The sequence below is a fragment of the Nerophis lumbriciformis genome, linkage group LG31 (genome assembly GCF_033978685.3).
Source record: "Nerophis lumbriciformis linkage group LG31, RoL_Nlum_v2.1, whole genome shotgun sequence".
NCBI classification, from domain to species: Eukaryota; Metazoa; Chordata; class Actinopteri; order Syngnathiformes; family Syngnathidae; genus Nerophis; species Nerophis lumbriciformis.
The window spans coordinates 30,763,609-30,776,447 of record NC_084578.2 but is presented as its reverse complement, the minus strand read 5'-3'; the positions used below and the strand labels follow the sequence as shown (position 1 = coordinate 30,776,447).

General features: G+C 37.5%; 1 protein-coding gene across 1 annotated transcript in view; it reads left to right on the top strand.

The window, feature by feature from the left end:
- The first annotated feature begins 122 nt into the window (after positions 1-122).
- The window catches only part of pms1 (PMS1 homolog 1, mismatch repair system component), a 34,977-nt gene continuing 22,260 nt past the window's right edge, over positions 123-12,839 (top strand). Inside the window, exons 1-5 of the mRNA XM_061926248.1 lie at positions 123-413; positions 3,525-3,707; positions 7,771-7,873; positions 8,038-8,201; positions 12,290-12,406. Of these exons, the coding sequence (XP_061782232.1) occupies positions 282-413; positions 3,525-3,707; positions 7,771-7,873; positions 8,038-8,201; positions 12,290-12,406 (699 nt within the window). The 5' untranslated portion in view covers positions 123-281. The remainder of the gene's footprint in view (positions 414-3,524; positions 3,708-7,770; positions 7,874-8,037; positions 8,202-12,289; positions 12,407-12,839) is intronic.

The window sequence follows — 12,839 nt, the reverse complement described above, 5'->3', positions numbered from 1 at the left end:
AACTCTGTCATATTTCTAACCACGTGTTAGGTAGTTTACATTCAGGGAAAACTTTAGAGTGACCTACTTTACCCCGCCCACATGTCACTTACAGCCAATCAATGTTGATCGGAGCGGGCGGGAATAAGAACGCTTCCGCTGTGTCTTGTGTCCGGAAGAAAACATCCATGAAGCGTTTGTTAAGAATATCCACTCAACATTCGGTTATCTAATGTTACACTCAAGTTACTATAAACTCGTAAATCTCCAGCACGGTAATTAAAAGTTATTTTCTTAAAGTCATGAAGCAACTACCTCCAGACACCGTGCGGCTGTTGTCCAGCTCGCAGGTCATCACGTCTGTGACGAATGTTGTGAAAGAACTCTTGGAGAATTCTCTTGATGCTGGGGCTTCAACTATTGACGTAAAGCTGGTAAAGTACCTTGTTGGCGTTTTTTCAACTAATTATATTGACTGTGAACGGTTCGTCTGTCTGTCTGTGTTGGCCCTGCGATGAGATGGCGACTTGTCCAGGGTGTACCCCGCCTTCCGCCCAAATGCAGCTGGGATGTGCTCCAGCACCCCGGCGATCCCGAGAGGGACAAGCGGTAGAAGATATTTGATGTTCAAACTCATAAACTTTATTTTTTTTTTGTAAATAATAATTAACTTACAATTTCATGGCTGCAACACATGCCAAAGTAGTTGGGAAAGGGCATGTTCACCACTGTGTACATCACTTTTTCTTTTAACAACACTCAATAAACGATTGGGAACTGAGGAAACTAATTGTTGAAGCTTTGAAAGTGGAATTATTTCCCATTCTTGCTTTATGTAGAGCTTCAGTCGTTCAACAGTCCGGGGTCTCCGCTGTCGTATTTTACGCTTCATAATGCGCCACACAAGGGATGGGAGACAGGTCTGGACTGCAGGCGGGCCAGGAAAGTACCCGCACTCTTTTTTTACGAAGCCACGCTGTTGTAACACGTGCTGAATGTGGCTTGGCATTGTCTTGCTGAAATAAGCAGGGGCGTCCATGAAAAAGACGGCGCTTAGATGGCAGCATATGTTGTTCCAAAACCTGTATGTACCTTTCAGCATTAATGGTGCCTTCACAGATGTGTAAGTTACCCATGCCTTGGGCACTAATGCACCCCCATACCATCACAGATGCTGGCTTTTGAACTTTGCGTCGATAACAGTCTGGATGGTTCGCTTCCCCTTTGGTCCGGATGACACGATGTCGAATATTTACAAAAACAATTTAAAATTTTGACTCGTCAGACCACAGAACACTTTTCCACTTTGCATGAGTCCATCTTAGATGATCTCGGGCCCAGAGAAGCCGGCGGCGTTTTTGGATGTTGTTGATAAATGGCTTCCGCTTTGCATAGTAGAGCTTTAACTTGCACTTACAGATGTAGCGACGAACTATATTTAGTGACAGTGGTTTTCTGAAGTGTTCCTGAGCCCATGTGGTGATATCTTTTAGAGAGTAATGTCGGTTTTTGATACAGTGCCGTCTGAGAGATCGAAGGTCACGGTCATTCAATGTTGGTTTCCAGCCATGCCGCTTATGTGGAGTGATTTCTCCAGATTCTCTGAACCTTTTGATGATATTATGGATCGTAGATGTTGAAATCCCTAAATTTCTTGCAATTGCGCTTTGAGAAACGTTGTTCTTAAACTGTTTGACTATTTGCTCACGCAGTTGTGGACAAAGGGGTGTACCTCGCCCCATCCTTTCTTGTGAAAGACTGAGCATTTTTTGGGAAGCTGTTTTTATACCCAATCATGGCACCCACCTGTTCCCAATTAGCTTGCACACCTGTGGGATGTTCCAAATAAGTGTTTGATGAGCATTCCTCAACTTTATCAGTATTTATTGCCACCTTTCCCAACTTCATTGTCACGTGTTGCTGGCATCAAATTCTAAAGTTAATGATTATTTGCAAAAAAAAAAAAAAAGTTTATCAGTTTGAACATCAAATATGTTGTCTTTGTAGCATATTCAACTGAATATGGGTTGAAAATGATTTGCAAATCATTGTATTCCGCTTATATTTACATCTAACACAATTTCCCAACTCATATGGAAACGGGGTTTGTACATACAAGTATGTTGTGCTAAAATAAATAAACAACATTAATAATGAATATGTTTCTAAACAAAACACAATAAAGTTAAAGTGCAAATGAAAATACATCTTCACCACTTTAGTCATAATTTTTGCGCTTAGAAAACTTCTCTCTGGCTTTAGTTCCAGACTTTTTCTGTTTGTTTAAGATTGTCAATATTGCCACAAGTAGTGGAGATGTGTATTACAACCGAGTACCGCTCTGGCCCGTACAGACCACAGCTGTGAAACAGATATTTTTTGGCGGCCCTTCAGGAGGCGCTCGGGCCGCGGCCCTATGGATAAGGAAAAATGATTTAATGAGTGTAAGTAATAAAAAAATGATAAAATCCAGACCCAATGGAGCGCCAGGAGCTTTAAATGTGCAGACACTGCTATAGAGCGCACAGCGGTGGTGTGTGTATGTCCTGACCTGAGTTACGGCGAACAGTTACATGTTTATTTATTTATTTGTATTTTTTATAAATGGACACATGTTAAATGTGCAATTTCAATCTTAATGATGTGTACGGCTTCTGCCATGGAGATGTAATATGCAACTATAATTATTTCATACTTGTTTATGTTGACAAATGTCGTGTTGTAGACTGCATTATTGTTCAATTAAGGACACTTGTTATGTATGTCTAGCTTGTATTGCATGCTTAGCTGTTGTGTAGCTGCTAGCTCATAGTAGCCTATATTCTACCATGTTTACATTTTGTAAGTAACTTCACTAAAATACAAGAAAAGTCCAACATTTTGTGCTTATTGGAGAACATTAAGATGTTAACTGGCTGTCCAGCTTTACCCAAGTAAAAAAACGCTGCAGGACTGCTTGTGTCGGAGCTTATAGTGGAGATTTTACATGCTAACCAATATCATCAGATACTTGTTTTTTCTGCTCATATTGGACTGATATCAGATATCAATATCGGTTCAGGACACCCCTACTAAATTTGACCATTGCGTATGATGTGTGTTAAGAAGCAGAGTTACAATCCGCCACATATTTCAATATTATGGCAGCGCCCCACAAATAAATTACCGGTAATGTAGGGGAAAGACTGATGTGTGTACTTGTGTTGGTTTTTTATTTTACCCTGGTTTTCAGTACATTTGAGTTAATTTCCCAGTTGTTTTTTTTATAAAGATTTTTATGTCTGATGCTCTCTTTGCTGTTTTGAGTGTACTCTCCAGAGGTTTATATTTGATAGCTGAAAGTTTATAGATTCTATAGTTTAATAAAAATTAAAAAAAATGACATGGTGAGAGTAAGTCAACAATCCATTGTAAGGTTAAATATTGCGACAGTTAGCCATATCAATACTTGGTCACACTTTTAGTTAGTTTTATATCTGTACTCACACACGCATCTGACATTAATTTGTGATTGACATTACTTCCTTTTCATTTTTCATTTGCAGGACAACTATGGCTTAGACCGGATTGAGATAAGGGACAACGGTCATGGAATCAAAGCTGCAGATTCTTCTGTGATGGCTGTTAAACACTTCACTTCCAAGATACAGAGCCATGAAGACCTGGAGCATCTTGAGACATATGGTTTCAGAGGCGAGGCACTCGGGTCCATTTGTGCTGTGGCAGAGGTGAGTTAAACCAATATTTTACATTAAATTGTATAAATTGATTTTCGGGATATAAAATCAGTATATTTTTTAGAATTTGTTAAAAAGATACCTGCTTTACTTTGACAAGCACAGAATTATCTCAATTGTCATTCATTAATTGGTTTTAAGGCATGTTTTCTCCTCCAGTGGTACCGTCCTCAACTTATGAGCACGATTCGTTCCACGACCAAGCTGGTAACTCGGATTACTCGTATCTTAAAACAACCTCGCTCATTGAAATGAATTGAAATCAATAAGAGATGTGTTTGGCCCTCCCAAAACACCTTAGTTTTAACATGTAGCATCCCTTTTTTAAAAGAAAAAACAAATTTTAGATAAGAAATAAAGTTTGAATGTACTACAAACAACTAAAGTAGTTTTATGTAATATGTTATTGGACAGTATTCACTTTGGGGACTTTGTCTCCTTCAGGCTGATTCTTTGTCCAGTGTTGCCATGTCTGCATATTATACCCTTACTAAAAGCGACTTATTTCAGAGTGCTGGATGCATGTTTTTATCGTGACATCTGCAACACTGTTTCCAATGTCTTTGAGTGACTGACAGGGGAAGCCACTTCTGGAAAGAAAAGAGGCACAACAACAAGTGTGGTGTTGTCTGTTAATGCTGCACGATTAATCAGTAAAAGATTGTAATCACGATTCACACATGTACGTTCACATGATACATTATAATTAAATGCAGCACTGCCTTTGCCTCCTCCTTCAACAAACAGTAAAGCGTATTTACAACACATGAGTCTGCTACTGCCAGCTGCAGCAAAGAGTAAAGAGAAAATTATCGTGGGCAAACTTCTGTGTTAAAGATAATGAATTGAATGAAAACCCTACTAGTCATTATGGACGGGCAACAAAACTTTGTTCCTTAATGGCACAGGTACCAACCCAACCTGTACAACAATAACCGGACCAAAAAAAGTAGGTATCCTTTGCTCATTTGGGTGCTAAAACAATTCATTGACACATTAATGCAGCGATCCAGACAGAGACACACACAGTCTGACGTTCTTTTTACATTTTATTGTCTCTCTTTACACGCCAGCAGTGGTCACCAGATCCAACACCGCACACACATTTTACTGTGACTAGTGCTCGTCACAACACAAAACGTACTCATTACGCACCAATCATAGTTAAGGCGAGCAAGTTGATTCACAAACCTCAAAATTATGAACTTCAACAATACGTGGTACCTCAACCTGCGAGCGCATTGCATTCCACAACCAAGCTCGTAACTTACAACACTCTCAAAGCAGCCCCACCCATTGAAATACATTGAAATAAATGTAATCCGTGGTTGGCCCTTTGACAATTTTGAAATGTAAAATGCTTTTTCGTTAGAAAAACTAACATTTAGATAATACATTATGTTTGAAAACCATTACAATAACATGTACTACAAAAAACAAAATTCATTTTATGGAATAATATATTAATATTGTACAGTATTTACTAGGGACATCCTGATCAATATTTTTTGGCATCAGATCTGATCTGATGTCGAGTCACGATCCGATACTTTGACAATAGATCACAGATCTGAATGTTTTATGGCGAATAACTAAAGTAAACACATTTTCATAAACTTATCTAATTACATTTAAAACTGGCTAGTATTGTTGTAAATTAGATGATGTATTTGTGGTATTTAATGCTATATACAATTTAAAAAAATAATAAAGTGTCTAGTGCTCAGTAACTACACAAAAAAGCTACTATTGGCTCCTATTTAAATAATTTGAGGTTTGCCCTCAAAGCTTTCCTGTATCCAGAGACTACTTACTTCTTGAGTGTTTTAAACAATACAACCTCTTTGACAGCTTCTCTCCTCTTCTCTCTTGTCCACTTTCTTGTTGTTGTTTTTTTGAGTTATCTCTCTTTATCTGCATTTGGCTGCTATAGTATAGAGGTGGACCGCCATCATGTGCGCTCTATTGCTGGGATGTTACTGATGCCACGTCCGACTTACGTCCCGCCCAATAAATGCTGGTGGTGGTCAAGCTCGCTCTGTTTTCAATGGGTGCTAGGCGCCATTTAGCCTTTCTTGAAGATAAAATGTCTATAGTTGTGTTGTTTTCGGCTGTACAAACCGTTCAAATCGCGGAAAGCATAAACGTTTCTTCAGAGTTCCTCGAGAGGTTGTCAAAAGGGGCGGAAAAGTGCAAGATTTGTGAAAACGACGATTTGAAAATCATACAGCTCACACTCCAGTCCAAGGGAGCAGAGTTGAAGAATGCATGAGTTTGCAGTGATCACTTTGTTAAAGGTTTGTTTGATATACTTTTAACAGTTGTTATTTCCCATTTAAGTAATATCTTGATGTTGCTGGTATTTGTATTTCTTAAACACTTGCTAAGTGTTTCGAAAAGCATTAACTGCGTGTCTCAATAAAAGAAAGCAAACGTGAGCAAAATCTAAAATAGTTATTGGGCTTTTACCAAAGGCAACAATCGTATATGAAGCTTTCAGCACATACACAGTGTTGACATCTATAGTTATATTTTGATAAAGACGAGGAAAAACACTCTACTCGTAAACGGCGCGTGCAACAGCAACAAACATGGCAGCTTAGACACAAAGTTAAATCATGAAATGCAACCTTACCCAAGCAAAAACTACCGGTATGCATATTTATCTCGGACAGTCATGATAGCAATTTCCTTGATCCAGCCACACACAAAGAAGTTGTAGACTTCCATGCTTCTTCCAGTTTCCATCTGTTTTGTCGTGTAGAATGGCATCTGGATCACAATCGTTCGATATGTCTGGTAACGCAACCGACATAATCCTTGATATCACTCCACAAATCTTTTTTTGCTTAAGTATAGGGATCTATTTCATTGCATAGTTTGATTTATTTGTTCGTATCTGCTTTTTGCAGGAAGATTTAGCCTCTTTTGTACTCAGATTATTTTGCGCACTGCTTGCTGTACAACAGCCATCTTTGCTTGGTCGACCACCACTGATTATCTGGGAAGAAGTCACATGTTGGAAAACCAGCTATTGGAGCAGTCTTGTGCTTATTGTACTCATTAAACAAATTATCAAAGCAACAGAATACAAGTCAATGTCTTTTTCTAATTGAGTTGATCAATTTACTTGATGAATCATTTGCAGCCCTAACTGAGACACAGCTGATTAACCGATCACAGATGAGTTAAGAAAGACAAATTCGATCACATGATCATGATCGAGACATCTCTAGTAGTGATCGACTGATTAACTCTTTATTGATCAGATGGCACAACCTTGTTACAAATATTACTTTCACCAACTGAAAATTCTTGTAACTCAAGGATTACTTGCAACCGAAATCATAACAAAAAGCTGAGAGAGAGCTCATATCTCAAATTACTCGCAAGTTAAGGTACTCGTAATTTGAGGTACCACCGTACCAAAATACATTACCTAGCACTGTAACCTCACATCTGTACCTGACTCCTTCCTATACTGCGCAACCTGATTGTCTTGACACGCCTCGGAATGACTGACCGTCACACTGACACAAGCAGTCGTCGACATATCTGCAACTAACCATTGCTTGCACATTACCTTTTGACTTTTGCTAGAGACGTATGAATGGGCAATAATATATAATTTTTGAACCTGTGACAGTCTTTCCTCTTTTTGTACATAGTTTGTTTTATTAAAATATTTGTGTTGTCATGTTTGTTGTATTTTCACGGGTTATTTTAAACTTTGTGTGACATTTGCGACATACTGTGCATATACCATGTATATATATTACATTTCAATTGTTTTGACAGCCCTAAAACATATAAATATATACAGTACAGTATACGGTTTATATACTGTATAATGTTGTTGTTGACAGTGCTTCACTGCTGTGGTTACTACGCAGACACTAATAGATTCTGTTTCGATTTGAGTTCACTTTGATTCATTATTATCACAATGTGTTTTCATTTAACAGTATTTAGGGGTTGTAGACTAAACTTTGAAATGTGTTTGTTTCCAAGTTAGTGTGGCGATGATGATTGTCAATGTGCTGTTCCACTCCAGGTTGCCATCACCACAAAGACTGAGGATGATCACATCAGCACCCAGTATGTGCTTAACTTCCAAGGGCACATCCTTTCTCAGAAGCCGAGTCACATTGGCCAAGGCAAGGCATTATTCCTTTTGGCTGTAAGCAATGAAATCAGGAACTGTAAAACTGAAACAATAACTAATCGGAACTTTATAACTTGTTTATGATTTGTGAACAGTCACATTTAATAAATTGGTAACTGAGTTTGTTTACATGTCACTGCTCTTCATATTTTTTAGGTACAACAGTTTGTGCACTAAAGCTTTTCAAGAATCTTCCCGTGAGGCGACAGTACTTCTCGTCTGCTAAGAGATGCAAGGATGAACTGAAAAAAGTGCAGGATCTGATGATGGCCTACGCCATTATAAAACCTGACTTAAGACTCACACTTATCCATAATAAGGTCAGCCTCTTCACATATTTAATGCAGTATAATTATGTCAGTCTTGTTTTAGTCATTTCTGAAGCCAGTTCTACTTTCCATCATTTCTTCATCACTTAAGTATGTGCAATTGTACCACCAACGTACAAGTTACAGTATTTCTTTTTACATTTTTAGCTCTGTGTATGAAAAATAATGTATTTTAGCTGTGTTGTGTCAGCTTGTTGAACAGCAATAACATCCCTAAGTACAGCCACTAGGTGTCCTCAGTAATCTTCAGATATGATGCTAATAAGCCTTCTTGAGTTTGGAGCGAATGATAATACAACACAATACAACTAAAGCAATATACAATAGGTAAAGTCTGTGTGAAGTACTGGATTTACTTTGTCACATCGTCGCCATCCTATTTACATTGCATATATTCTTTAAATGTAGTTTTCGCTGCATCTTTGGCAGAATAGTAATACATTTCTTAATCAATTATATACATTTAAGTTGTAGATAGTGACAATACATTTTCATTAAAATTTGCATTCAAAATTTGGTTACATTTTCTGCATTCCAGAACCAAAGTTACTTAAGTCTTTTTACTTCATGGTCATGGTTTATTTGGTTAAATAAAGTTGATTTGATTTGATTTGATAGGGCTTTGTGGGGAATTGTTACGGGGGTTGGGCTGATAATTGATAAACATCATACTGTATGCAAATCAACAGTGTCAGGAAACAGATGTACAGTCAAGATCTGTGGTCAAGAAAAGTGCCAATTTAGTTCAAAATTAGGCAGTCCGTGTATAGCTTTGGAAGTCTGTTCCATTTATGGGAACTTAGAGTTGAAATGTAACTTTCTGTTCTTGTCTTCTTGGCTAAGGATGGGTACCGAAGTCAGTACATACATACTGACCAACTTCAGTCGGTATTGCAGAGCACCAATTTATGTAAAATATCACCTGTACCATATTTCGTTACGTTTGTAGCACATGACATCAAGTCCGGTTGTATACTTGATATTGGCTCAAGCACTTCGGGGGGAACACGCCTATTCGTAGCCGACTGCCTGTAGGTAAAGTTGCAATTGTCTATACCAACAAAATAAGCATGATTCAAAATGCCCAAAAGTAAGGCTCTTTTTTTTTCAAAATGCGCTAGCTCAATGTTAATTTACATTTAATATGCCATATACATGCTACCAATTAGCATTAGCAATTTTACATGGCAATTGTATCACTTCTAAATTTGGTAAGCGAACCCGCAACAAAGATGCACATTTCAATCAAACAGCTGATGTGGAATAAATACAATACTTACAGTATAAACACTTTGTAAAGCTAAAAAAAAGACAATACTGGCACATTCAGCTTAACGGCAAAGACTATTTTCTGTCCACGGCAACACACGTAGAATAAAATGAAATGGATGCATACTTGCAAATCAGACTCACAAGTGTAAGAAAACCAGATATAACAGGGCAGCACAGTTATCATTAATAGCTCAGTGTTCTATAAAAAGATGTGATTTATTTATCAAACAAATTTACATTTATTACCGCATGAACACACACAAAGGTACTGAAAATTGGTACCGTCTAGTACTGGTGTCGATTCCCAGATGGTTCAAACGGTGAGTATTGTTACAGTGGCCAAAACATTTAAATGCACTTGTTAGATAAACATCTGCCTTGTTTTAATGAATACTTAGGCCTACTACACTACTGCATTCTATTGTTGATCATTATGGTTGTATTTGGAGAGCCAACTTTTTTCTGAGTTGTTACTTGGGGGGGAGTTTGAAAACCACTGCTTTATTAAGTACAGTCACTTTTAGAATCGATTATAATCTAAGTTGGGCAGCACGGTGAACTAGGGGTTAGTGCGTGTGCCTCACAATAAGAAGGTCCTGGGTACACTGGCTTCCTCCCGCCTTCAAAGACGTTCACCTGGAGATAGGTCGATTGGCAACACTAAAGTGGCCCTAGTGTGTGAATGTGAGTGTGAATGTTGTCTATCTATGTTGACCCTGCGATGAGGTGGCGACTTGTCCAGGGTGTACGCAGCCTTCCGCCCGAGTGCAACTGGGATAGGATCCAGCAACCCCGAGAGGGACAAGTGGTAGAAAATGGATGGATGGATATAATCTAAGTTGGGACAACAAAAAGTAACACAATGGTTTTTAGTTTTTAGTTTTTAAAAGCCAATACTTGCAGACCATCCAAGTCTTTATACAAGCTCTACAACTGTAGAAGTATTTAGCAACTCCACATTCCCATCCCTCTGACTCTTTCTCACCACAGCTAATCATCACTGTCAGGTGTTCCAAACACATATCATTGACCGTGAACTCAAATTTAGCTGATTATGTTGCTTGAGTAAGTTACTGGACTCAGCTGTAGTTTTGGTTTCTGCAGCAGTTTGCAGCCTTATGTGGGTCAAAGTGGGGAGGGGAGGCACATAACAACTGTATGACATTCCTAGAAATTGCTTTCAAGGTTGTTAACGGAGAGTAATGCCCACATTTTGAACATTCGGTTCTCACTTGCCCCTATCCTTTACATTAACCTCTGCCGTTCATTCAGCCTGTGTCATGTTTCACAGCGTCTTTATGAGCTGTTTAGAGGAGCGATCTGTTTTCATGTGCTAACTGTACATCAAATATTTGGCACATGCCCAACTATGGAGTGCATGATTTCAAAAATATATATAATGACGCGCAACCTGTCGCTTTCAGACACATTTAATCAGAATTATTGTCAGGTGTTGGATGTTTTGTCATGATTGATGTCCTTGCAGTTTGTATAGTTCTCAGTGAAGTAGAAAATACTCTAACAAATGAACTGGAAAACATAAATGTGAAACTACACACCTTTTATTTCTTATTTTGCTATTTGACTTATGATTGCCATTGTGTCCTGCACTCACACTGTTTCGTAGTCATCCATGCAGTCATATTACATGTCTTATTCCCTCACTTTTTAGAGTACTGCTTATTGCCAAAACTTGTGCTTACTACAAACAAAGAAATTGTGCTCCCCACTTGTGCTGTGCGAGATAGACAAAAATAGATACAAACATATGTAATTTTATATCCTGATAACGATATACATCGCAAATCATGATATAGTAATTTTTCATTAAAATGATATATATACACACACATATGAAATTATAGCAAATGTCACTTATCTTTTCCCCTTTTAGTTATAAACCATTTTTTTTGTATATAGAAAACACAAGACAATTAAAAAAACACTTAAAAGTAATTTTGTTGTCATTCCTTCTTTTTGACAGTGTATAGTAAAGGTGGGGTAAATAATATATTTTTCAGATGCATGGCAATTCGGACATGAACGTTTAAAAAATCCATTAGTAAGCATCAATAATCGATAATCGATTTATTTATTGTAAATAAAGTAATGCAGACCGTTCTAAAATTTGGCTGACTGTAGTCAGCCACCTCACCGAAAGATCCGACCAGCTCTTTTACATAACCCAAAACCAGTGAAGTTGGCACGTTGTGTAAATGGTAAATAAAAACAGAATACAACGATTCGCAAATCCTTTTCAAATTATATTCAATTGAATACACTGCAAAGACAAGATATTTAATGTTTGAACTGAGAAACGTAATTTTTTTTTGCAAATAATCATTACCTTAGAATTTAATGGCAGCAACACATTTTAAAACATTATACTTCTTTGTCAGTATTGATGTGAAATGAAATGGTCCTACATTTTATTCATGGTATTAAAAAGTCTTACATTTCACTTGTTGAAACCAGCAGAGACCCTGTTTAAAGGTCAGAAAAGATTAAATACATCATAGGTCCCCTTTTAAATTATAATTTTAGCCAAGGTCCGCCAGCTTAATTTTGTCTGTGTTTCCATGTTCAGCTTTTTAAACACAACATCATCACATAAGACAGCTGGATAGGTTTGGTGTTGATTGTTTTTATTGATGCTATTTTAACTGCTCTTGGTTTACATAAAAAAATCATACTTTGGTTTTTTTTTCAGAACTTTGCTTGCTCTTGCTTTTAAATGGACGCAAGTTAAATTAGAGCTATACATGTCTAATGAGCAGCTCATTTTTTTCATGTGTATTGTGTTCCAGGTGGTGCTTTGGCAAAAGGCCAAAGTGGCTAATTATAGAAGTGCCCTCCTTGCTGTACTGGGGTCGAGTGCAGTGGTCAACCTACTTCCCTGTCACCATCGTCAAGAAGAACCAGAGGTTTGTTCAGTTCAATTTAAAGATGCTCGATGGTTGGCTTTCTTACAGGAATCCAATATGTTCATGTTGCCAAGCACTTTATTTCCGATAGTAGCAACTCTTCCTTCAAACTTTTATCAGCTGACATGGAATGTAACGAATGAACACATTATGCTTCTTTTACAGAGATGCCACTACTGTAGATGTCACAAATAAACACTGTTTGCGCCAAATTAAACAAATACTGAAATTTATGTTAGAGAAAAAAAAAAATATTTTTTTAATATTTTGTCTTAACAACATGATAAAAAAATTCATGACAATAGTAACTGGAATAACATGTTGTCCTACTATCAACATGTAATACAGGTTATTTCTCTTTTGAATAAATTCACAAATATGAATCCAGTTAACTAAGGCAGATAATTTTAAATTCTGCACATTTCTATGTCAC